The 25,365-nt window shown below is 56.8% G+C and overlaps 8 protein-coding genes across 8 annotated transcripts; 5 read left to right on the top strand and 3 right to left on the bottom strand.

Annotated features, from left to right (window-relative positions):
- Positions 1-387: 387 nt before the first annotated feature.
- On the top strand, positions 388-1,326 carry CGCS363_v011431 (uncharacterized protein; the record flags this gene model as incomplete). Its single annotated transcript, XM_036643280.1, has 1 exon — positions 388-1,326. The coding sequence occupies one exon, from the start codon at positions 388-390 to the stop codon at positions 1,324-1,326; it is 939 nt and encodes a 312-aa protein (XP_036492089.1).
- A 397-nt stretch (positions 1,327-1,723) lies between these two features.
- CGCS363_v011430 (ABC transporter G family member) lies at positions 1,724-5,207 on the bottom strand (the record flags this gene model as incomplete). Its single annotated transcript, XM_036643279.1, has 4 exons — positions 1,724-4,407; positions 4,473-4,769; positions 4,835-4,947; positions 5,059-5,207. The coding sequence occupies 4 exons, from the start codon at positions 5,205-5,207 to the stop codon at positions 1,724-1,726; spliced, it is 3,243 nt and encodes a 1,080-aa protein (XP_036492090.1).
- A 2,095-nt stretch (positions 5,208-7,302) lies between these two features.
- vioD-0 (Capreomycidine synthase) lies at positions 7,303-8,558 on the top strand (the record flags this gene model as incomplete). Its single annotated transcript, XM_036643278.1, has 2 exons — positions 7,303-7,809; positions 7,845-8,558. The coding sequence occupies 2 exons, from the start codon at positions 7,303-7,305 to the stop codon at positions 8,556-8,558; spliced, it is 1,221 nt and encodes a 406-aa protein (XP_036492241.1).
- Positions 8,559-8,902: 344 nt separating this feature from the next.
- Positions 8,903-11,354, top strand: CGCS363_v011428 (Elongation factor G; the record flags this gene model as incomplete). Its single annotated transcript, XM_036643277.1, has 2 exons — positions 8,903-11,241; positions 11,300-11,354. The coding sequence occupies 2 exons, from the start codon at positions 8,903-8,905 to the stop codon at positions 11,352-11,354; spliced, it is 2,394 nt and encodes a 797-aa protein (XP_036492240.1).
- A 1,348-nt stretch (positions 11,355-12,702) lies between these two features.
- lys12 (Homoisocitrate dehydrogenase) lies at positions 12,703-13,832 on the bottom strand (the record flags this gene model as incomplete). Its single annotated transcript, XM_036643276.1, has 2 exons — positions 12,703-13,748; positions 13,808-13,832. 2 exons carry the CDS (start codon positions 13,830-13,832, stop codon positions 12,703-12,705), a joined length of 1,071 nt encoding a protein of 356 aa, XP_036492331.1.
- A 3,567-nt stretch (positions 13,833-17,399) lies between these two features.
- CGCS363_v011426 (uncharacterized protein) lies at positions 17,400-19,321 on the top strand (the record flags this gene model as incomplete). Its single annotated transcript, XM_036643275.1, has 2 exons — positions 17,400-17,490; positions 17,661-19,321. The coding sequence occupies 2 exons, from the start codon at positions 17,400-17,402 to the stop codon at positions 19,319-19,321; spliced, it is 1,752 nt and encodes a 583-aa protein (XP_036492330.1).
- Positions 19,322-19,849: 528 nt separating this feature from the next.
- On the bottom strand, positions 19,850-20,338 carry CGCS363_v011425 (37S ribosomal protein S8; the record flags this gene model as incomplete). Its single annotated transcript, XM_036643274.1, has 1 exon — positions 19,850-20,338. The coding sequence occupies one exon, from the start codon at positions 20,336-20,338 to the stop codon at positions 19,850-19,852; it is 489 nt and encodes a 162-aa protein (XP_036492333.1).
- Positions 20,339-21,508: 1,170 nt separating this feature from the next.
- On the top strand, positions 21,509-22,921 carry CGCS363_v011424 (uncharacterized protein; the record flags this gene model as incomplete). The annotated part of the gene is made up of 2 exons (XM_036643273.1): positions 21,509-21,704; positions 21,762-22,921. The coding sequence occupies 2 exons, from the start codon at positions 21,509-21,511 to the stop codon at positions 22,919-22,921; spliced, it is 1,356 nt and encodes a 451-aa protein (XP_036492332.1).
- Positions 22,922-25,365: the final 2,444 nt, after the last annotated feature.

Below are 25,365 nucleotides of genomic sequence, written 5' to 3'. Positions count from 1 at the left end.
TTCTCTGCGCGCTGGTGGGGTCCTGGCATTTTTTTAGTGGAGTTGCTGAAATTTTTGGAGACTTCGGGTCAAGCACGCGCCGTACCCCCGACCAGCCAATCAAGACTCCGATTGACTCCTCCCCGCTGTGAATGGCACATTCACGCCCCGGTGTTGTCTCTTACTGGTACTGCTCACCTGCTGGCAGACGGAGAGTAACCACCCATCTGCCCCTCCAATCAAGCCACCGGTGTGTTTCTATCAAACCCTGGACAATCGAGAATTTCTCAGGTCCATGATCCTACCACCACAGCAGGTCATCTCAAGCCGCGAGCCGACTCCATTCCCAGCGCCGTCAATCTCCTCACAGTCGGTGCCATTAAGTTGGTCGAAGCCGACTAGGCCAAAATGTCATCACGATGCGCATGCGCGCGCCTGGCACGGCTCCCCGTCGCCGCTGGATCCAGCATGAACCTCACACGACCCTTCTCGACCACGACTGCGAACCTCAAAGTGCCTCCTGAATCCCCCGAATGGATCCAGGTCCCGGTACCGCCTCAATCTCAGTCCTCTGAGCAGAAGCTCAAGGTCATTAGGGGAACTCTCCCCGTGCCCCGCGACCCCTTCCCGCGCAAGGAAGGGGACCGCAAGGTCAAGCCCGAATACCTCGAACAAACGGCCCCGACACCCTCGAACGAAGCCTCCCAGAGGCCTGTCGAGCCAGGCTCTCGCAGGGAGCACCGCCGACTCATGGCTGATAGCCGTCGTGAGAACCTCAAAACCGCCCTCAAGGGCCTCTACCAGCGCAAGAAGACCACCGTCGATGCCATATCAGCCACTTCGAGGCAGCGTCGACTCGATAACGCACGCGCAGCCAAGGCCCCCGAGCGTGAGGACGACCGTCTCACCCGTAGCTCAGTTCTGTCATCTCTCAAGACTACAATGTCTGTGGACCTTGATCCTCACCGTTACGAGCGCGCTGCGGAGAGCAAGGCTAAGACCGCCGCCCTCGCCCAGCAGAAGACCGATGCGAAACGGGATGCGCTTATGGAATTGTACATTAACGCCTCCAACTTCATCGTCACCGAGGAGGAACTGAACGATGAGCTGGACAGGCTGTTCGCCGAGGATTTCTGGAAGCGCCAGGGCCAGTCTATGGTCATGGACCAGGAGAACGCTTGGGACGTCTGGGGAGCGCCCCCAACGGTGCAGACCATGTTGGAGGAAATGTTCAAGAGAGAGACGAACGCCATCGACTCGCAGCAGACCGAAGGAACCAGGTCCGTCAACAGACAGAAGACAATTGCCGAGGAGTTGACCGGTGGCAAGATGAAGGGTTCAGACTAAAGAGCCGGCTCAGCTGGCGGGTCGTACACAAATTGCGGTTCAGGCCTGTAAAATCTCACATCTTCAGTTGTGGTGGCTTGAACCAGACAGCATCCGCATGTCACGCCTGGGTGCAATGTCGCCTGGGTGCATTCAACTTGTACTACCATAGATTCTTTGTAGCATTATAAAAGCCATCGATATCAAACTAACAAGACGTACATGTCCTCCAACGCCGAAGAACCCCATATGCACATTGGCAGGCTTTTGCCAGTCGAAATAGAAACTGTTGTATGTGTCTGCGGGATCTCTATGAAAACGACCGGAGCCGCCACGTTCTTGATGCTGGCGGCCTTGATGCTCCATAATCGTACACTCGTATACCAAAGGTACTTTTGCCGCCAACAGGCATGGCTCATTACCTCTTCTCAACGAGAAGGATGTGCATGGCAGCATAAGCAAGGATGATGAAGACGACTCCAAAGACACCGAGGCTAATAACATCGGTCCAGAGAGCATCGTTGTTGAATCCGAAGGAGCTGAGAATGGCTGCTCCAGGGACAGTGATGTCTAGTCCGTACTTCTTGTCGACCAAAGTGAGTTGGAGGACTTCGTTGACTATGAGAGACTCGAAACCGTAGTGGAAAATGGAGAGAGTCTGAAGCCAGATAGCGGCCTTAGGAATAGCGTTGTGGTTGAGCAGTAGGCCCGCAAAGAGCAAGCTGAACAGCATGACCAAGCTGCCAATCAAGTTAGCTACTCCGCCATCCTTGCAGATGATGCCGATGAACAAGCAGATTGCGGCAGCTGCCAGGTTGAAGAGGACCAGGACGAGGATGAACTTGAAGAAATGGCCGGCTTCAGGAACCAAGCCAGTCATTGGGTAAATGATGGCACCCATGAGAAGGGGAGGGATGATTCTCAATGGGACGATGTCGAACAGAAGCTTGGCCGCAAAGTATGTGATGGGATGGTAGTAGCCGTTGGCTCGCTCGCGCACGAACAAGAGTCTCTCGGTGGCAAAGACGTTCAAGCTCGTGAGTGTGCTAAACCCGAAAAGAGCCAAGAGGAAGAAGAAGAGACCCAAGCGGTTTTGGAATCCGGGAATGTCGTCAGTCAAGCCGTAAAACAGGTATCCAGACAGAACCGCGAGAAGGATGGCGATGGCGTAGTGCGTCAACATCAGAATTGGGTTTCTGTAGAGGTTCTTCCAGGTTCTGTTTGAGAGAATGATGAATTGGCGACCAAGACCGACCCGAGCATAGCCCTTGCCGATGGCGCTGATGTTGATGTTGGGGCCCTCTGGGTTGTATCCGTTCGCATTCTGGCCGTTGGCGCCTCGGGCAGCTGAAATCGATTGCTGGATCTCATCGTGTGTGGAACCAGCGATATCCGACTCCGCAAAGGATCTGATCAACATGTCCAGATCGGTACCGATATAGGCAGCAGGGGGAAGATCATGGGGATCCTCAACGTTGATCGTGGGAACAAAGCCAGCAGGTTGGTTCTGTAGCTTGTAAGATCCAACATCCTCACCGCCAGCGTCGGAGGAAGCCGCAGTGTCGACAGTGTTCTTGCGACGCGTGTAGAGCTCCCGCTCCTGACGAATCCTGACCGAGTCGCGGCGGCTGTTCTTTGGGCGCGAAGTGGAAGATTCGACACCACTGTCCTCAGCAATGCTTCCAGGGATGCTCGCAATGGACTTAACAGCAGTAGTGCTGCTGGGTCCCAGGCTGGCGACTTCCGCGTTGAGGGTGCCATCATCCTCTGACGTAGTAGATCCGGCATGCATCGTGAGGTCGACGAGGTAGTCTGCAATGTTGAAACCGGGAGGGCATGAGTATCCAATACGGTCGAAGTAGCCCTGGCATTGCGAAAAGGGGCCAGAGTAGACCGCGCCTCCGCGCGCCAGCAAGATGAGTCGGTCGAACAGCGCCACAATGTTGGATCGCGGCTGGTGAATCGTGAAGACAACAGTTCGCTTGTAGTTCTTGGCCAAGGTGACCAAGCACTCAATGACGTTGAAGGCATTGTAGGCGTCGAGACCGCTAGTAGGCTCATCCAAGAACAGGATCGAGGGGCTGGTGACAAGTTCACAGGCGATACCAACTCTGCGCTTCTCTCCGCCAGAGATACCTCGACCCTTGCCTTCCTCAGAGCCAATCAGTGAATCACGAATGTGGTAGATTCCAAGTTGCTTCTCGACTTCGAAGACGCGCTGTTCCTTGGCGGTTCGGCCCATATTGCGAGGCAGACGGAGAAGCGCACTGTTGAGAATAGTCTCATGCACCGTGAGGGTGGGCAACATCGTGTCTTCCTGGTCGACGAATCCAATCACATTCTTGTAGTCCGTGTCGTTTACCTTCTCGCCGTTGACGAAGAAGTCGCCAGAAACGTTACCGCGCTTGTTCTTCCGAGCCAGGATATCAAGGAACGTAGTCTTTCCAGCACCCGATGCACCCATTATGGCGGTGACCTCTCCGGGATGGGCCATGCCTTGGATGTTGTTCAAGATCCTCTTGCCGTTGAGCTCGTAGGCAACATTCTCGAAGTACAGAGAGGCGGGCTTGTGGTTGGTCATAAGCTTCAAGCTCTCATCATCCGAGTCATCCAAGGCGATAGCGCCATAGTTGAACTGCCTTCTAGACAGGTACCAGGTGAGAAGAATGATGGCAACGACAAACAGGGAGCATGCCGCGATGATGCTGGCGATAAGCGGAGTGTTGATCTTCTTGACGGGGCGCTCATAGCCAGGGACCTCGGTGTGGTACAGACACTCGCCGGAACGGCAAGTGAGCTGGATGCTGCTATCGCCGATCAGCTGAAGGATGAGATCGTCCATTGCGGGCTCTTTAAACGCGCAGTTGTTGATCCCTCCATTCTTTTGAAGACACTCAAACTCGGCGGGGCCCTTGATTTCCTCGACGAGGAAGTCGCTAATGTCGACGGAACCATTCTCGCCACAAAGCATTCGCTCGGAGATGCAGTTGCACTCGATCTTGTTGCACTTGTAATCGGTGCTATTCTGGCTCTCATTGATATCGGCCTTGGACGAGCACTCGGTCAAGTGGCAGTAGAAGGACTCGCGCTCGTCAACCCAGACTGAGGATGGTTAGCAACAGATGTTGACTCGGAGCTTGAAGCGCAAGGACTCGGCTCGGACTTACATTGGAAGTCACAGTTGCCCTCCTCTTTCTTACAAGTGAAGGTAACCTGGGGTCGCTTGTCGCCCAGAAGGTCGGTAATCTTCTTGTTGGTGACATCACAGATCTGGTAGTTGTGGTTGATGACCTCGCCATTCTGGTAGCACACGCCACCCTCTTGTGAGGGCATTAGAGCGTTACACGCCTGGTTGCTCGTGCAGACGTTGCAGTTGATGCCGGTCCAGCCGTCGTCGCATTCGCAAAGGTCGCCAGATCGTCGTGGCCTGTCGGTGTTGTCGCCACGGGAGAGAGAACCGCAAACTATCGAGGGTGTCAGTGATGCGCCTCGCTTGTGCGACAAATCGGTTCAGAAGTGGGCGGCGTACGTGGTTCGAGGCAGTCATCACCGCCGAAACCCTCGGGACAGTTGCATTTGCCTGTATAGTCATTGCAGCCGGCGAACTGAGTGCACTTGTGGGCGGGGAGGAGACAGTTGAAGCTGCGCGCAATGTTGTCAGCCTTGGGGTCATGGTCGCAATGCCGTTCCGACAGCGGTTCGGAGTGCCAGTAGCGGATTCGACGAGGTCGCAAAAGGCGAGATGGAACTCACCAGGGAGGGCAGTTGTCGGGACGATCGTCAAGCAGCGTCAGCTGAGCTCGCAGCATATCGGCGGTGGAATAGTTGCGCTGGGCCATGGCGAGTGTTGGAAGACACGCCAGGGCCCCGACGAGGAGGCTCCTCAGGCTTGGAGGAGCCATGATGGGCGTTTCGACGGAGAGACGACGCCGTACCGATAAGCGGACGAAGGAGCGGGCTCGGGGTTATCGTCGATGATGAAGGCGACTAAAGGAAACAGACGATGTCAGAAGAGAAAAGGAAACATGAAGGTAAGCAAACGGAGTGATGGATGAATGGCAGCAGAGCGGCGGATGGCGAAGAAGCTCTGGCTCGGGTTGGCTGTGGTAGCAGGAAGAAGAGAGCGGAAGATAGGTAGGCAGGCAGGTAGGTAGATGGGCAGATAGACGACGTACCTGTGACCTTGTGGCACCGCAGTCCAAGCTGGCCGAGTGACGGAGCCGGTACCTTGCTGAAGGAGGAAGCTGGGGTAGGTTCCCAAGAAGGTCTTAGGTCGTGGGTGTTTGTAGGTGAGTACGTACACACGGCCGATAATAACCCGCGTGCCCGCTTGGCTCCCACGTCCCACGTTCCGCCGCCCAGCAACGCGCCGCACACCTCAGTTACAGCGACCTGGACACCTGTACGGTGGCGTCACAGTGGACACGTCTACCCCACTGCGCCTGTCGGAAACACGCACCAGCGTCCCGTGGGGTGGCTGAACTCCAACAAGTGCTTCCACATGGAAGTACACGCACAACGCAACAGAGTTCGGGTGCCTGATCTTGGTTGCGCTGTTTTCCGCTGCCCGCGCAGGCAACCAGCTGCGTGGGACGGGACGGCGGGCAGACTGACGCTAAGAATAACCCCCAACAATCTGTCTGTCTGTACCTGTCTTTGTGAGAGGGAGACTAGGAACAAGGAACACGCCAGGAGCCAGATCCATGAGCATTACACTCTTGCTAAAATCTACCCGCTCATCTGGCGGCGAATTGCCCATTGAAACGACGCCTCGCAATGCGAATCCGGTCCTAAGCGCAAAGTAAGCCACATGTTGACAAGACAAGCACAGAACATTACGCAGTCCATCTGACATGTTAATCTTCAGCCCACACATGCCCATGGGAGGACATCTGTCCCGCCATGTCAACGACTCGTACCTCTAGCAAAAGAACAGCGTGTCTTGGCTGCGACATGGCCAACTCCTTCTCTCGATGAATACAGTACATAGTCAGCATCCAGGACAGAACCCCGCCCTCTCAAAATCATGCTTTCTGTGACGACCGACACTGCCGTCAGATCCTGGGCGGATGCGAGAGCTGGGGAAGTGTGGAGAAGCCTCACAACAAGGATGTCTAGATCCCACCCGACCGTCCGCCAATGTGGTTTGTAACTCAAGAAGAAGGGAAGAGCATGGCCCAAAATCAGGCCAGACCAAACAGTTGTTGGTTCAGCTACGACTCGACATTGCAGCCAGAGGACTGGTCTCGTGAGCGGTAGCCCATCTAAGCCACAGCCGAGGCACTCGAATTCCCCCGTGGCATGTTTCTAGTGGGCTTCTAAACATGCTTTTAAGCATTCCACATAGTGAAATCCAAAGGCGCCAAGATAGAGGTTTACAGTCCGATCTACCGTCTGGTAGTCCGCTATCATCAAAGGATTGGCAAAATGATATCAATTCGAGTCGGCCATAGACGCTTTATCTCTTTCTTTTGTGTGAGTCGGGTCTCTTGGGCATGTGGCGGAAAGTGACTCCGGCAGGTCAGAGCTCCAAGCCCACGCAGTCTGATCTTGCTCAAGCTGCTGTACCAATGCAACCCTGGCTCGGATCTGAATACTCATTCCCAAACTCTCTTAGGGGAACCGATCCGTCTATTTCTCTGCCCTTGGACCCTCCGGCTGGTTTCTTAGTGCTGCCGGTTCCTATCAAGCCTATGCGCGCCTGGCGCCCTGTTGACGGGTCGTTGTCATGCATTAGACTGCGGGAGGGCGCTGGTGTCTGACATGTCGCCCGTGCTCTCGGAATTCACACGCAGCACCCGATACGTACTCCCACGTTAAAAGGTCGAAGCGGTCTTCAAAGTTACCGCCAGCAACTGTTTGAGAACCTCGAATTCGGTCTCCGTAAGGCCTTGGCATTGTGTCAATTCAGTTCTACGCCGCGATTTCGTCTACCGACACCGTCTTCACTACTGACCATCGAGTTGTCAATTGTTCCCTATAGCGGAATCCTCCAACATGGTCCGAATTGCGGCCTTCGAGGTGGAGCAATGGATGGACGAGTATGAGACTACCCCGGGATGCCTCAACATCGCCGAAACCTGCGCCGCCTCCGTCTCCGTGGATGAGTTGATGGCACTCTCCGAGGACAAGAGCGCTCCAGGCCCGATCGACTTCTCCACCAAGCTCGTCTACGGACCCATCCGCGGTTCTGATCCCCTCCGACAACGGGTCGCCGAACTGTGCGGCAGTGACGGTTCGGGCGCCCGAAGCATTCTTAAACAGGACGATGTTCTCATCACCCAAGGCGCTATCGGAGCCAACTTCCTGTTGCTCTACACCCTCGTCAACCCCAGCGACCACGTCATCTGTGTGTATCCCACGTATCAACAGCTCTATGGCGTTCCCGAGAGTCTGGGCGCGGATGTCTCACTATGGAGATTGAAGAAGGAGAATGACTTTGTCCCCGATGTCAAAGAACTTGAGGGTCTCCTCAAGTCAAATACAAAGGCATTCCTCTCTCTCGTACTCTATGGTTTTGTTGACTAATAGTATTGCAGATGATCATCATCAACAATCCCAATAACCCCACAGGAGCACCAATCCCCACCACAGTGCTCAAGGACATCGTCGCCTTTGCCAAAACTCACAACCTCATCCTCTTTTCAGACGAGGTTTACCGCCCGCTGTTTCACAACTTCTTCGAGGATGGCTCCGAAGTGCCGCCTCCGGTCACCACCTTTGGCTACGAAAAGGTTATCGTCACAGGTTCCATGTCCAAGTCTTATGCGTTGGCCGGCATCCGGATCGGCTGGATCGCGTCAAAAGACAAGGGCATCATCCAGGCAATCGCTTCAGCAAGAGACTACACCACCATCAGCGTGTCTCAGATAGATGATCAGATCGCGTCCTACGCCCTTTCGCGGCAAGTTTGGACGCCGCTGCTAAAGCGTAACGTCGCGCTCGCCAACACGAACAAGGCGTTGCTAGAAGCCTTCATCGAAAAGCATAAGAAGGTCTGCTCATGGGTCAAGCCCAAGGCGGGAACCACGGCATTTGTCCAATTCACCCATGGCGGAAAGCCGGTAGATGATGTCAAGTTTTGCCTGGATGTTCTCAACAAAACGAAGGTGTTCTTCGTACCTGGGTCCAGGTGCTTCGGAGACGGGAAGGACTTCCCGGGCTATGTCCGCATTGGCTATGTGTGCCACACGGAGGTGCTCAAGGAAGCCCTGGAGAAGCTCGAGAAATACGTGGAGGCCAATCTTTCATAGCCGAGAAACAGTGAAATCCACAAGACAATGATTGAAAGAAAAGAATGCCAATTGTGAATGCCACCAGATGCCCGAACTGTCGCCGTTGAACCGGCCGGCGTAATCCCGCAGCAGCGATTCGTCCAGCTCCGGGAATACCCCACTTCTCCACGAAAACACGTGCCGTCGCGGCCGGCGCGAAATCGGACCCCTGCAAAAAAAGTTTCGCATGCATTGTGTGGGAGTGCAAAAAAAAGTGCGCTATCAGACCATCCTGTCTCCAATGGGTCCCATCTCCCTCTTTTCGTAGTTCTGCCTACTCCATTCTTTCCCTTCTGTATACGCCGCATACGCTTTTGGTCACGATGAGGGCTCCCAGGGCCGTCAGAGTGCCGAATGGCGGCCTCTTTACAGGCGCAAAGCCTTCGAGTCGGCCCTTCAGCATCGCCGTCAATATGAAGGCTGCTGCTCCTGCCGCCGCCACCACCCAAGCGACCCCGGCATCATGGAAGCTCGCAAGGCGTGCGTTCTCCACGACCTCCCGCGTCCGGTCCGCCGCCCAGGAGGCCCTGAAGCTGGCCCAGGAGAATGCCGCCGCCCTGACCCCCGAGGTCGTCGCCGCCAAGATGAGCCCCGAGGAGGCCCAGCGTCTCTCCCGCGTGCGCAACATCGGTATCGCCGCCCACATCGACTCCGGAAAGACGACATGTACCGAGCGAGTTCTCTTCTACTCTGGCAAGATCAAGGCTATTCACGAGGTCCGCGGAAAGGACTCCGTCGGCGCCAAGATGGACTCTATGGATCTCGAGAGAGAAAAAGGCATCACCATCCAGTCTGCGGCTACCTTCGCCGACTGGACTAAGAAGGAAAACGGAAAAGACGAAACATACCACATCAACATCATCGATACCCCCGGTCACATTGACTTCACCATCGAGGTCGAGCGCGCTCTGCGTGTTCTCGACGGTGCCGTCATGATTCTCTGCGCCGTCAGTGGTGTCCAGTCCCAAACCATCACCGTCGACCGTCAGATGAAGCGCTACAACGTCCCCCGCATCAGCTTTGTGAACAAGATGGACCGCATGGGTGCCAACCCCTGGAAGGCCGTCGAGCAGATCAACAAGAAGCTCAAGATCCCCGCCGCCGCGATCCAGGTCCCCATCGGTGCCGAGAACGAGTTCCAGGGTGTCATTGACATCATCGAGAAGAAGGCTTACTACTTTGAGGGCCCCCGTGGCACCCAGGTCAGGGTCGCCGAGGTCCCCAACGGCTACGCGGACATCGTCGAGGAGAAGCGCCAGGAACTCATCGAGAAGCTTGCCGACGTCGACGACGAGATTGCCGAGATCTTCCTCGAGGAGCAGACCCCGACCATTCCCCAGATCAAGGCCGCCATCCGCCGCTCTACCATCGCCCTGAAGTTCTCCCCCGTCATGATGGGTTCCGCCCTCGCCGACAAGGGTATCCAGACCGTCCTCGACGCTGTCTGTGACTACCTGCCCAACCCCTCCGAGGTCGAGAACAAGGCTCTGGACAGGAAGCGCGACGAGACCGAGGTCAAGCTGGTGCCCTACAACTCGCTCCCCTTCGTCGGACTCGCCTTCAAGCTCGAGGAGAACAACTACGGCCAGCTCACCTACATCCGCGTCTACCAGGGCAAGCTCCGCAAGGGATCCTACCTGTTCAACTCTCGCACCGACAAGAAGGTCCGCATCCCCCGCATCGTCCGCATGCACTCCAACGAGATGGAGGACGTCAATGAGATCGGCGCCGGCGAGATCTGCGCTGTCTTCGGCGTCGATTGCGCCTCCGGCGACACCTTCACCGACGGAAACCTGCCCTACACCATGTCCTCCATGTTCGTCCCCGACGCCGTCATGTCGCTGTCCATCAAGCCCAAGCGCACCAGCGACGCCGACAATTTCTCCAAGGCCATGAACCGCTTCCAGCGCGAGGACCCCACCTTCCGTCTGCACGTCGACGAGGAGTCCGAGGAGACCATCATCTCCGGCATGGGCGAACTGCATCTCGAGATTTACGTCGAGCGTCTCCGCCGCGAGTACAAGGTCGATTGCGAGACCGGCAAGCCCCGCGTCTCGTACCGCGAGACCATCTCCCGCAGAACCGACTACGACTTCCTCTTCAAGAGACAGTCCGGTGGCCCTGGTGACTACGCCCGTGTCGCTGGCTGGATCGAGCCGTTCGAGGACCCCGAGAAGAACTACTTCGAGACTCAGGTCGTCGGTGGCACCATTCCCGACAAGTTCCTTTCCGCTTGCGGCAAGGGCTTCGAGGAGGTCACCGAGAGGGGTCCCCTCCTCGGCCACAGGGTCATTGGTACCAAGATGATTGTCAACGATGGTTCCACCCACGTTACTGATTCCTCCGATCACGCCTTCAGCCTGGCCACCCAGATGGCTTTCCGCAAGGCCTTCGACGAGGCCGGCGGCCAGGTCCTCGAGCCCCTGATGAAGACCACCATCACCGCCCCCAACGAGTTCCAGGGTAACATCATCATGCTCATGAACAAGCGCAACGCCACCATTCACGACACCGAGGTCGGCACCGAGGACTTCACCCTCATCGCCGACTGCAGTCTCAACGCCATGTTCGGCTTCAGCTCTCAGCTCCGTGCCGCCACCCAGGGCAAGGGCGAGTTCTCCATGGAGTTCAGCCACTACGCCGCTGCCCCTCCCCACCTCCAGTACGTCTTCTCGCCTGATTGATGTTTTGTGTATCATAAATGCTAACACCCGCCGCAGAAAGGAGCTCATCGCCAACTACCAGAAGGAGTTGGCCGCCAAGCGTACCAAGTAAGCCGTATAGGCCACCCCTACTGGGGTCTTGTATCAAATCCGTGGCCCATTTGTGGCATCACGTCGTGTATCAACAGCGGACCGCCGCTCGGCGTCATGAGCTCGCCGAGAAGGGCCGGTCGTATGTCGCCTATTTGAGCGGCGTACATACATGTATATCTATCTAATGTCATACACCAGGAATGTAGAGCCTGGACGAAAATCACCCTGAAGCCTTGAATAGAGAGGCTTGCGGGGGTACGTGATTCATGATAGAAACTAGACTTCGAAGAAATACAGACCTCGTCTCTCCCAATGTGCTTTCCGTACAACCGTCCCCATCATGTCTCCGTTTTCGTCTTGTGCTTTTATCAATCCTAGCAATATGGCGACTCTGGGGGACGTTAACGTCGAGGGCTGATGAAAAGGGGTCTTTTTGGAGGAAGCTTTCTTCAGATATAGGTGTCGACACTCTAAGACAGCGAAACTACTGTTGTCTGCGTGAGGAGGATGTGATAGGGTTGATGGTTATTGGCGATAGACTTCGGGCTGTTTTTCTTCCCAACTTTCTCCCGGCTGCCATGACATTCTCCAGCGAACGATACCCAGGATCCTCGGCGGAAATGCTAAACTTCAAGCGATACTCAAACATTTTGCACAATCATCCTCTTGCTAGGGCCCCTTGAAACACGGCTTGATGCTCTGCTTGGACGCATACTGTCGGCCTCCGTTGTTTGCCATGTGTAAACGTAGGGTGTTGGACGTCGATCACGCCTGGTACTGGGATAACCAAAGCAGCTCAACCCGAAGCAGTTGTCTGCTTTTCTCGTTGCTTTCTCGGTTGTCGCGTATGAGGGTGTCGGTGTTGGAACTGCTTCAATCTTCTCTGGCTCGGGCATCGAAGCTGATTCTTGTGGAGCTTGATGGTGTCGGGATGGCTTCAGTCGGGCTTTTTGCTTGAGCCAGTCGGCCAGCCGATGGTGAGTCTTGGCATTTTCGCCGTTATCGGTGTCTAATGCAAGAGAGCTCTGGCTCTGGGGCTGAGACGAGGGAGGGATAGGGATGATAGAAGCGTAAGAGGCCACGAAGCTCATGCTAGTGGCGATGGCTGGCATTTGTAGGGTTGCTGGGAGGAAATTCTGGGCGATGACCTTTGGACAGCGTGTTTAAGCAGGTGCATGCGCGCAAGGTCTACGGAAGAGAAGTTTCACTCATTGCACGGCAGGAAAGAGCGATGAATCCCCAGAGCTGCTAGGTCAAACAAGTACTTTTAGTAATATGGTAGGTATCAAAGACGCAGCTGCCTGCGCCGACTGCCATATCCAGTCACGGAAGTTGCCTCATTCCAAATTTTATCTCGACACGATACCTTACATTCTACGGAGAACGTCGGCGACAACCTCGCTGGTCTTGGCAGAGCCACCGAGATCAGGGGTGAGGAGCTTGCCCTCCTCCAGGTTGGCGTCAACAGCGGCGTAGATCTTGGCGGCTGCAGCCTCCTCGTTCAGGAACTCGAGCATCACGGCAGCGCTGCGGAGGGTGGCGATGGGGTTGGCGATGTCCATGCCCTGGATGTCAGGGGCAGAGCCGTGGCAGGGCTCGCCCATGGCGAAACCCTCGCCGACGTTGGCGCTGGGGACGAGACCGAGAGAACCGACGAGGGCGGCGGCGCCGTCAGAGAGGATATCGCCGTACAGGTTAGGGGCGACGATGACGTCGTAGTCCTCGGGCTGGCGGAAGAGCTTGTAGACCATGGAGTCGACAATCTGCTCCTCGACCTTGACGCTGGAGAACTTGGAGTTGGCGAGGGCCTGCTTGGCGGTCTGGCGGAAGAGGCCGTCGGTCTGGGAGAGGACGTTGGACTTGTGGGTGATGGTGACGAGGGGGCTGCTGTGGATGCTGGAGGCACCGGTGGCGCGGACGTTCTGGCGGCGGAGGGCAATCTCGCCGGCCATGGCGGCGATGCGGTGGGAGGCGTTCTCGCTGATGCGCTTGATGGCCTCGGCGATCTTGCCGTTGGGGCCGTCGTAGGTCTTCTCCTCCTTGACGTACAGGTCCTCGGTGTTCTCGCGGACGATGACCATGTCGATCAGCTTGCGGTCGGTGGAGACGGACTTGACGGGGCGGACGTTGGCGTAGAGGTCGAGCTTCTTGCGCAGGCCGACGATGGGGGAGGAGTAGCCCTTGCGCGGGGTAGTGGGGGAGGAGACGGCTCCGAAGAGGGCGCCATCGCACTCGTTCTTGAGGATCTCGACGGTCTTGTCGGGGAGGGCGGCGCCCGTCTGCTCGAAGGTCTCGAAACCGGCCTTGAGGTCGGTGAACTCGAACTTGAGGCCGAGGGAAGCGGGGAGGGCCTCGAGGATGCGGCGGCCGGCGGGGATGACCTCCTTGCCGATGCCGTCACCGGGGATCAGGCCTGGGAAATGTTTAGTAAATGCGGAATTGGCCAATTGAGTTTTCCCAAAGGTGTCCTACCGATTCTGAGAGTTCTGACAGACATGATGGGCTTCAATTGGCGGCCAGCGGGTGGATTGTCTTCTGGTTGAAGGAAACGAAGCCCGACTCATTCACAGCCGAGACGCAAAAAAAGTTACCTGCATGGACGGTCGATATCGGAGGTCGGGCCAGCCACACCGAGGGCCGTTCGGCGAGCGACCAACGGGCGGCCGTTATTCTTGGAGCAGGGTCCAACACATCGGAGCTTTCAAACCGCGGCTACTTCCGCGCCATTGCGTCCGGTTCTTTCAAGGTGAACTTTTTGTTGGTCCTCTCCAGCGCTGCAAACGAGGCGCATGATTCGCTTTCGCATCTCATCTTGGACAGCATGTTTACGGCGGTACTGGACGGTCTGGTGTCGGCCGTTGATGCGCTGTTCGCCCTGCACGGCCAGAAAACGAGCTTCAAAGATTGAGTGAGTGCCTATTTGATTCCCGGAATGCTACCCATCCCCGCGGCACGCCCCGGGTACTCGGGCCACAGTCCTTCACCATTAGCCGGCCCTACGATCTACCTTCTCATCAACGAACTTGCCCTAAGGGTACAAATGTACGGCACAGTAGTGCATCCGTACGGTGCCTGGGTCGGGCCAGGTCAGGCCGCGAGCAGCAATGAGCATGGAGCGAGTCAATTGACGCAGCACAGCAAACTTGGGGCCTCACAGACGGAAATTATATGGGCAAGGTTGTCGCCGGTTGGCGGCCGAGGGGATGTGACGACCCCTGAGAGACTCCCCACATTCTTCGCTTCTAGCGCGTTGGAGAACAGAGGGAACAGCGCGGGCGTGCCGGGATTGTAGAGCTTCCAGAGAGCTTCCAGAGCATTGCGAGAGGGGAAGCTCTTCCCTCCCGAGGTGGGAAATGGAAGGCAAAAAGGGGGCCGTGCTGCAGACCGGAGTCGCGTTCCAGATACATGACTTTTTTTTTTCGATCTTCTTTTTTGCGTGATCCCAGGGATGATTGATGGATTGTCATTTTCTTTGATCTTTGTCTCTTATTGTCAAACGGTGGAGGGCTCAGTTGCCAGAGCAGCCGGATAAGCTAGGGATAAAGGAAGCCGCCTGAGTAAACAAGAACGCCAACCTTTTTTTTTTTTTTTTTTTTTTTTTTTTTTTTTTTTTTTTTTTTTTTCTCCCTCTCCCTCCGTCGAGCCGTGTTTCGCGTCGCTCCTGCCCGTTGCCCCTTTTCTGAATAATGCATATTCTGATAAACAGGTTAAGCGGCAAGAGGCGGTAAGCTCGCAGTCCAGCAGACGCACTAATGCACAGCGGATGAGAAGAAGAGAGACTGTGAAACAGGAGACCGTGCATTGGAGCTGTACCTAGCTTTCCCACTAGGTAATGAAAAAAAGATTAAAGATATGGACCTGAGAGAGGGAAAGAAAGCTCGTCCGGCGGCGTTCATGTCCATCACCTCAGAGACCGTTTGTAGGCGTGCTTCACTTTTGATAAGCTACCAGAGCTACCGCTGTAAGTTGTCAGCGCCGTCTCGTCATTGCGCCCGGTTGGCGGCATCCGACGGCTGCCAAACTGACATTGCTACCGAATTTCCCCTTTTTGTCGATCCTGCCGCGCCCAACAGTCAGGCACTAGCTGCAGATGCAGCTGCAGCTGCGGACTAAACCGCGGCGACGGCGGCATCGCACGGCCTGGGACAACAGACAGACACGACAGAGACTCCCCGAACACTTCAGGTGAGGGCAGCGAGAGGTAGGAGGGGCATTTTCCTACAAGGGCAAGCACCACCAAGCCAAGGGATAGAGGGGAAGGGAGTCTGGAGGGATGGTTGGATGGAAAAGGGGGTCCGACTGCCAACAGTGAGCTGTGAGGTTGTGTTTGACTTGTGATGTGTCTTCAAAAGTACTCGCGTAAGGTAATGAGTACCTCATATTGTTGGCATCCTGGGACCTATCACCGCCCACCCCCTCTGTGGTTTTCTTGTGCTCAAATGACAATTCTTCAAAAAGGGAGGCCTGGGGGAGACCCTCGCTGACCAAGAGGCACTGGCCGTTAATGAGCAGCTTCCAGAACCATGTTCGACGACCCTGGGCCAATGGATCTCCCATTTGAGGCCCTGCAGGCATTTCGACAAGCGAGAGCAGCCGGAATGGCCAGTGGATGCCCGCCGTTGGAGCTCCTGCATGTTCTTTCTTGGGACTGGGAGGCTGGGGACGCGCACCGCGGCGTTGCAGTGAACGCGAACCATTCGTCTACCTGGCTGTGTTCCATAGCTGTGTAAGCCTGTAAGGTAAGGTAGGCAGTGTACATGATGCATACAGGCATAAACTGCATATGCCACCAGTCCTTACATAAACGCGTCGCCAACACCACCCACCCACCGCCTCATGTTGAAGACGAGCTAAGTCTGTGACAGTGAGCTGGCGTCGGGTCGGTTTGGCAGTGTAGCAGCGAATGAGCATGTACATGTATGGGAACCCCTGAATGCTCGCACACACCCCTCACAACGCCGCCCCCCTCCCTCTAATGCTAGAGTGTACCTTACTCTGTGACTCTGTATTGTATTAGTGTACAACTCTCTCTCTTGGTGATGAGGTATCTATCCCAAAGTTAAGCAGATAGTACATGACGCCGAGGATCGAGCAGGCCCTACACGAGCAGACCGCGGTGGTCTGGTGCGTTCGAATTGGCAAATAGTGGCCTCCCGCGTGGTGGGCTTTTTGATCGATCCAGTCCCTTCTGATTATGATTATGGGATTATGGGGTGGCCGTAATTTAAATGCTAGCCCTGATGAACAAGCAACCTCACCTGTCCCCTTCTCGAACCACCCGCACCCACGAGTATCCGTACCGCACCTCACACACCCTGACCGTGGCCGTTCCATTTTCTCCTCTGTTCGCACTGAACCTAGGAGACCACAGACCCGACGGGACCTGAACCAAGTGGACGGACAAACGCGCCCACCGAGGGGAGACGGGACTGGAACTACTGGACACCAAACACCAGACGAGAGAGACTCTGACTGAGACAACCCAACCACACACGCACCACTTGCAGCACACAACACCACAGCACTCCCCCCCCAGACATCGAGACAAGACAGCTTTCGCAATCTTCCTCTTCTACAGATCATGCATTTAGCATAGCACCTCGCTGCTCTCCCGTCTCTCACCCGCCTACAACTCCACACAAACCCAGCTCGAAATACCCACAACGCTGCTGATCATCCATCGTCTGTCTGCCTGCCTGCCTCGCCTCGCTGCACTGACACCGCCGCCCCCGAATCCAATCCTGCCCTTCTCTCCCACTCTCTCCCTCCCGCTCAGCCCCCAAACCCACGACTTCGAAAAGCTCACACGTCGTGACCGCTGCCCGACTTCGAAGCCTGCTTCCGCCTTCTCCGCAGATACGAACCTGACTCGGCATGCGCCTGCGTGCTGGAAACACTCCAGCGCCGAGTTCCTCCTTATAGCCCTTGAGCATCTTGCGCCGCGCTTTCTTCGCCCAACATATCGCCCAACGAGATACTCGTCGCAACTCCAACCTCCCTTACAGCTTCCACCGAAAGTTTAGCAGAGTACCTCGTCGCAAGGCAGCGACCCGACACCGTCGCCATGTCCGCAGTCAAGAACTTGCGGGCAATGTTCGAGCAGAAACAGGACGCGAGCCCGCCAGATCGAGGCAGATCGCCTGGACTTTCTTCCAGTAAGTGCTGCCCACCAGTCTTCTTCTCTCGTTTGCCCTGCACAGCTGCACTGCGATGCTCCAGCTTGCAAGTCGCCCCTCGCAGCACTATTCGCTATAAACTGCACCCACATTGTCTTCTTGTAATCGCGTCCCGTTCTGAAGCTTTGCTAACCGCATAACCTTCCCAGACGGCACCGAAACCCCTCCGCCGCCAGCCCGCCCCCTCTCCAAGATTCGCACCAGCTTCGTCGCCGTCGAGAAGGACGGCAGAGTCGGACTTCGCCGAGACCCCAGCAATGAGTCGAGCTTGTCTCAGCGGCGCCTGAGCAGCCACACCGAGGGAGAGGCGTCTGTCTCTGGCCAATCCGATAAGACAATGGCCACCGAGGAGACTTCCGGCGGCTTCAAGGCCAGTGTTGTCAGCGAGACCATTCCCGAGTCTCCTCGCCGCCCTGACGCGACGAAGGGCTCTCCCCAAGCTGCCACCCGAAGCCTCGGCGCCGTGACCGACAAGCCAAGCCACAACCCCGACAAGCACGTCGACATCGAGACGCCCACGCCCGAGCTTCTCCCCGGAGACCCGACCGAGAAGACCCCCTCCGCACCTACCAACGGCACAGCTGCAGCTGCTGCCGCCGACACGGCGAAGCCGGCCGCCAAGGCTAAAAGCACCGCAAAGCCTGCCCCGAAGAGCCTCGCGCCCCCTGCGGCAATCAAGGCGAGATCGAAGACGCCCACGAGGTCTCCGACCACCACCAAGGCACCCGCGCTGCCTCAATCCGGCTCGAAGCTGAGCGCCCCCAAGGCAGCCCATGACCCGGCCAAGAAAACCCCCGAGAAGCCGGCAACTAGCACGCCAAAGACTGGCGCGAAGACGGCGGGATCAAACAAGAAGCCTGCCCCCGTGAACGTTACCCCGCCCAGCGGCGCCGGCTTTGTTAAGCCCAAGGTCAAGTCTCCCACAAGGCCCGTGAGACTTCCGGCGTCCCTCATGGCCCCGACTGCCGCGTCTGTCTCCAAGGTCAAGGGAGAAGCTCCCCGCGAGACCCTCTCTCGCTCCTCCGGCAACCAGGGCCGCCCGGCTAGCAGAGCGAGCGCCGCCGGGGCAGGGCCGCACAAGACGCTGAAGCGCCAGAATTCGGTCATCAACCGGCCCAGGCCCAGCATTGGACCCCCGCCGAAGAAGCCTCTCCAGGATCACCCCATCACCAAGAAGGAGAAGGAGGTCGACGAGAACTTCCTGGCGCGTATGATGCGTCCGACCCAGAGCTCGAGCTCCAAGACCACCGAGAAGGCCCCCGTCACGCCTCCCAGACACCGCAGCTCCACGCAAGGCAGCGGCAAAGCTTCATCCGTCTCGAGAAGCCCGAGAAGAACCATCAAGCGCTCTCCCGAGTCCGTTCGTACAGGAAGCCCCTTCACCAAGAAGGAGACCTCGATTGAGGAGGTGGCGGCCGAAACCGCTCAGGCTGAGACGGTTGAGAAGGTGGCTGAGGTTGTCGACAAGGCCGAGGAGCCCGTCGAGGTCAAGCCTGAGCCGGAGCCAGTCAAGGCACCGGTCACACCAGAGCCTATTCCTGAGGAGTCTTCTTCGGACAAGACCTCTGACCCCGAGCCCAGTGCCGCCGTCACGTCTGGATCCGACGGCGTCAACGAGGATCGCCCTGAGTCTCCCGAGTTCGATGAGCTCACGCAGCGAGCGGCGAGGCTGTCCATTGATGAGGGAGACACCCACGAGCTTAAGAGCCCGGATGAGTTTGAGGAGCTCCTTGAGGAGACCGTCGAGGAGCAGAACGAGGCTCCTGCTTCCAACGCGGCGACCACAGAAGTCAAGACTGAGACAGCATAAAGAAGCGTGTAGCGTGTTGAAGAGGGGTGGAGGCAAATGTATAGTTTAGACGATTGGGGTGTACCATGATACCTGACCGACAAAAAGGCGTAAATTTCTTCGTTCGTGAGAGTTTTTTTTTTAGGGGTTCCGGAGCAATAAGTTGGTGTCTGGAGCCCAAGGATTAAGATTAGTTATAGAGAATGAATACCACTCGCAAGCATTTTCACTTCGGCGATTGAAGCTCCTTCTTCTTGTGGTGATACTGTTCGGTGCATGTGTACTTTAAGCGTTGTAACAGGGCCGGGGCAAAGTGAAGCGTGAAATGGTGTGTTCATGTTTTCTACAAAATACAGATTTTGTACAGTACGTGGAGGACATGTCTCCCACCGGGCGTCTATAAATCGGCCGCCCGTTTGTCCCTTTTTGGTGCCTTTTCCCCTAGACGCCATTTTTGAGGCCATTCGTCTATCCGTTTGCGGACCGAGTCCTCGTCTTCGTCCAAAACCCCATCCGTCATTCCTTTTTTGTTTTGGTTTTTCTCTTATTTTACCTTGCACGGCACAGGACCATGCCTCCCACTTTCCTAGCCAAAGCCTCCCTCGCCTCCAAAACGCCCCTGTCGGTGGAGATGAACATGCACTCGCCCAGCGTCATGCCCTTGATCAGGCCGTCCTTGCTCTGGAATCCTCTTACGACGAGCTCGAGGTCCTTGATGGAGATGTTGACGGGTCGCTTCGGCTTAGTGACCATGCTGATGCCCTTGAGGACGGGCTCGTTGTTCCAGTACTTGAGGCCGACCCAGAGGCGGCGGGAGGCCACGTTGGCGGTGGTGATGGGTTCCGGGGGCTGGGACATTTGCTCCGGGGTCGGGGGCGCGGGGCCGCCGCGGTAGAGGGAGGAGAGGAAGCCTGCGCGCTGCAGGGCGAGGGCGAGGTTGAGGTTGTGCTTGGTGTTTACGATGGAGGTCATGCCGAGGCGGGCGCGGGAGGCATTCTGGAGGTGCGAGCACGCGTGGATAGTGTTTATGAAACCCATCTTGAGAGATGATTGGGTGAGCACCGGGGCTCTGGTATCGTGGGGAGGTTGCGTCGAGGGGTGAGAGGGTGCTAAAGGGTGCGGTTCTAGGCGGGGACAAGTTAGACGCAATCAAGTTTCCGGGACATCGGTGGGATGCTCTTACGGCGTGAGCCTCAATTGGGGCCGAATGACTGGTTTGTATGTCACCCTTGACCTTTGAAAGGAACGTGCTGCGCGTGGGGTGGCTCCAAAGATTGCGAATTCCAGACCGTCACCTGACCAGACCGGCGATATGGAAGCTATCGCCAAATTTTTGGAACGCAGCCCGGCCGGTCGTCGAATGATGACTAAGGATTCTGGTCGACGGGTGATGGACCGTGCACAATGGACCAGAAAGCTCCACTTTGAGGAACGTGGGGACCGCGGCCGGCTGCGAGTGCTTCTTCTCACTTTCACCCCGGCCGCCGCGTGTCATTGGCTCTTTCAACCTCCTGTAAGCGCCCGGTTGACCACTCGATGCGACCACCTGCAGGCTCCTCCAGTCGAGCAGCATGCATTTAGACGCCGGCACATTGGAGCTATGGGCGGGACAGTGGGATGGTCGCAAGACTCTCTGCTTGGGTCTTTTCTCCTTCTCTCTTGCGACCGAGTACCGAGTGGTACAAAAAGCTGACTGGCAGGGCAGAGGGAAGAGAAAGAGGATGGGCCGGTTCCAAGGAGACCTACCTTAATTATCTAGCCCTCACAAACCCTCCTCCCTCCTCTCTCCCCCGACACTCTTGTCCTCCTTCCGTACGGAGTATATTTGTGTTGTTCCTTGCAAAGAGTCCGCAATAAACGTGCCACACCAAACACCACACACACACCTCCCAACGGCAGTTTGTTTCTATTGTCGTCCTGCTGCCGCCCTTGGCCTTTGACCGAGGCGGGGTAATTCCACAGCTTGCGCCGCTCCTGTGCTTCTCACCCTCGCGAGTGGGAGGGAGGGGTTTAGATTGATTGCTCGGCCGATTGCCTTTTCCCCAACGACCTGAAGATCTATTCCTGGAAACACGGGTTCCAACAAAACCAGGATGGCGACCCGGCCGGGCGAGGAGAACGTAGCTACTCTGTGAGTTTGCTCTATCTTCTCAGACGCAGAAAAAACAAGAGTAGCAGTGCTACTTGATTTGAGGGGAAACCAACATCATGGCTGACTGGCCTGTGACGCTTCACAGCTTCGGAGACATTCATTACTTTTACGGCCCGCCAACGAATAACCCCCCTCATCACCGCTTTGATAAGGGCTCATACGTCTATCTGTTCGAAAACGCGAATGACCGCCGCGCGCGCATTGAGATCGCGAACCACCCAGGCACGGATGATCAAGATGCCTTTGACGGGTGTATGTTGCGCCGCCATGCGCCGCCGTAGCCAGAGAGCTGACAATAGTGATGTCTAGTCCTCGATAAGACGCACGTGCAGTACACCTATAATCACCAATGCATGGTAACCCTCACCGTCGGCGAAACGACGGACCAGATGGAGTGGCATCTCCCGACCTACGACCCCCAAAACCAGAACAAGTACCACTACAAGCTTCACTCTCTCGACATCTACTTCTGGAAGCAGGAGGACGCGCTCCAGTTCGTCAATGGCATCCGCAGAGTCCTCCCGCCGGCGCAGGTCGAGGTTCTTGACGAGCCGGCGCAGCCATCACACCACCACAGCCATCACCAAGCCGACCCCGTGAGCGCAGTCGTGCAGCAGCTCGAGCACGCCGCGATCTCGGATCCTCACTACGGCAGCCCCCAGCAACCTCAACAACAAGCCCCCGTCAGTTTCGCGGGACCCCCAACATCCGCTGTCCCGGCGCAGCAAGAACCTCCAGCAAGCTTCGTGCCGATGGCATACAACCCCGCCGCGCCCGCGGCGCCCGAGGCAATCAGACACCGAGAAAAGACTCCTCCCCCAGAAGACGGCGGGGTGGACCCCCTGGCGGCCGCAGTAGCATACGACGCCCAGGCTCCCTTCTCTCCCGGCTTCGTCCCGCCCCCGGGTTTCCAGTCCGCCCAGGTCGGCGCCACCGGTCTCCCTCCCCCACCCCCGCCGCCGCAGTTCGGCGCGCCACCGCAACCCGGGCTCCAGCGCGCCGTGACCATGCCCGTACAAGCCGTCCACGGCGGCCTGGCCTCACCCGGATTGGCAAGCCCCTACGGCAGCAACTTTCCCGGCACCCCGGGCCTGCAGCCTCCTCCACCTCCACCCCCGCCGCAGACAGCGCCGGCCCAGCCTCAACAAGCGCCCCAGCAGCAACAGACCCAGCAGCCGACGCCGCCTCCTCAGACGCCAGGCGCGACAGGCACGCCTCCGGTCACGAGCCCCGGACCCACGCCGATCGGGGGATTCTCGCAATACTCGTATACGACGCAGCCGCAGTCGCCGGCGGCGGTGGACTACTCGGTGCACCAGCAACTCTACCGGCCGACGGAGCAGGAGGCGGCCCGGTACAAGGGGTACATGGTCAAGCAGGAGCCGGCGGGCAAGTTGGAGGCGAACGCAGGGCGGCTCGAGAGGGGCGTCACGGGCATGCTGAGGAAGTTTGAGAAGAAGTTTGGATGAGCATGTTCTTCTTGTTGTTCCTTTTTGGAAGGCGAAATATGGTTTCTTGAGTGGTGGGTTATTAAGACGGGCTTTTTCTCACGAGATAATCTGGTAATTGAGGCTTTTTGGATATGAATTCTGCGCGATGAATTTGTTTGATCACAACGACTCTGCTCACCGTTTACCTCCGGCCAGGCGTGTTGATCGTCATGATGATGATATGCTCGCACCCAATCATAAACGTCCGTCTTTTCACATTACTAAAGTGGACATGAAGTCTGGATTCGATGCTTACCAGAGTGACTTGAGTTTCCTCAGGAAAGGAGGACAGGCATCACATGGCCCTCAGTGCATTCCAAATCATCATGGCCGTGACTTCGCGTACTACTTCAGAATATGCGATCGCGACAAGGCTGAATGTCGTTGTCTACGCCTGGAAACATTACTCAAATCATTCAGGCGATATGCAACGATTGATCGCTTCCCTCTGGACAAACGGGCTGCGTTCTACGTCATGCACGGGTGTGAGCAACAACGTGGTGGCCTGGTAGGATTCGCGACTCTGGGGGGCCGGACGTCAAGGACCCGTGGCGCAGTGAGGAAGGCTGCATGTGTTTTTCTTGCTTCGGCAGATCGTCGTTGGGGCGCTGTGTTGGTTGCTGCAGTGGTGCTTTGTGCTTTGTGCGTGCATGGAGGCGGGCTCAGAGGATTCGCGCTGCAGACTGCGAAGTGTGGTGGTGATCATCCTTCAAAAGCACTTTGCATATGACTGAGAAAGTGCACCGTGGGACAAGCTTCTTGAAGCTCATCCCAGCTGAGCTGAGACGGAACGTGGGAGTGGCAAGTCTGCGCTGTCGAGTTTGCGTTGGCTCTAGGACGGTTGGAATGAGGGGCAGTTGGGGTAAACCCGCTGCTCGTATAATTGAAGACTGTGGCACGACGACAGGCCGATTTAACGTTGCGTTGCGCCTGGTTCAATGCGGGACGGATGCCTTGGTGCTGTGTGAAGCGTGGGGACGGCGCAACAGAGGCCGCCACCGTCAACCAAAATCTCGTTCGACCCGAGGCATGGCCGGGATTGAGTGCCAGACTCAAGTATGGACGAAAGTGGGATGCCATCCCGTTCCGCCTCTGTCAGCGCTACTCGCGAGGAGCTGCGAATGAGAGGGCACAGCCAGGCGATTGGGCAATTTAAGACGACATGCAGGCAGGTCTTAGACAGGTGCGTCTTGTCTGAGACTTGCATTGAGACCAGCCATCCGTCCCTGAGAGTAGGGCACAGCTTGGAGAACTTGCAGGTTTGGGCATTTGGAGCCAGGATGGAATTCGCAATTGTATGCGGGCATCAGCGCATGGCTGGCAAGAGGCATCATGTCGCAAGGATGACTTTGTAGTTGCGCGAGATATCAGAGGCTGGTGATCAAACAGGCCTCTGTTCATCCTGCCGTTGGTTGCGATAGGAGAGCGCAAAAGCCACAGTGCGTTTGGGGGATGAGGCGGTGCGCCTCATGGCGGGGCATCCTTGCTGTCGTCCAGAAGTCTCCCAGGCTCTGCCAACTGGTGTGGTTGGCGGCTACGGGATTAGTTTTTGCACTTTGATCGGGCTGGGGAACCCTGCAACGTCTGTGGGCTGTGGCAGAGCGCATTCTTGGATATCAGTCATGAGAACATGTCGAGAAGGCGGTGGCTGGAGGATAATGCATTCCAGGCATCAGCGAACGATTTTTGTGTTTGAGGTCTCTTGGAAGTGGGAACATTTCGTTGATGGGTCGTCACTGGGCGGTGATGCTTGTTGTGCTTTGGGTCATGATGTTGCTTGAAATAGTAGCACGGGCAAAACTGGAGACGACCCTGAGCGCTCGAGCGCGCTGATGTCCTTCCTCATGTGGGTAACAAGACCGAGGAAAGCAAGACGGCCAGCGGCATGGCGACCTCGTCACTCCTGAACGTCACTCCTGAAGCGCCTCATTGCTGGTCGAGTCGCTACGCGGGAAGTGACAGAAGCGAAATCAGTGTCCTGGAACAGGATAAAGCTGGTATCCGTCACCCTCGAAAACAAAGACTGCATCGTCGCCAGGAGGAAGACAGTGTTTCGTCTGATGTCACGCGTGGAACCCGTGTCAAGGACGAGATGGGGGTCGCGATGGAGAAGTGACGCTGCGGTGGTCCAAAAGTTTTGGGTCTCGATACTTTGAGGTGAGCGTTTGGACAGAGTGGGATCGAATGGAGCGTTGTAGCGTTGCAGCAGCCAGGACAGCCATGGACCGAGGGGCCGGAGAAGTGGGCAGGGCTGGGTGGTGGTGACCACTGACGATTGACCAACAGGTTTGGCGGCAGCACCGCCTGGCGCACCGCCTCAAGCCCCGAGACTGGAGGTCGGGGTTGGGCTGACTGGTAATGAGGCGGCGATGGCTTGGTGGCTTGGTGGCTTGATGGCTGATGTCGAACTGGGAATGTTTAGG

This window comes from Colletotrichum siamense, assembly GCF_013390195.1.
Source record: "Colletotrichum siamense strain Cg363 chromosome Unknown KSG_Cg363_contig07, whole genome shotgun sequence".
Classification (NCBI taxonomy): domain Eukaryota; kingdom Fungi; phylum Ascomycota; class Sordariomycetes; order Glomerellales; family Glomerellaceae; genus Colletotrichum; species Colletotrichum siamense.
The sequence above is the reverse complement of the archived record's forward strand: the minus strand, read 5'-3'. Positions and strand labels throughout refer to the sequence as shown.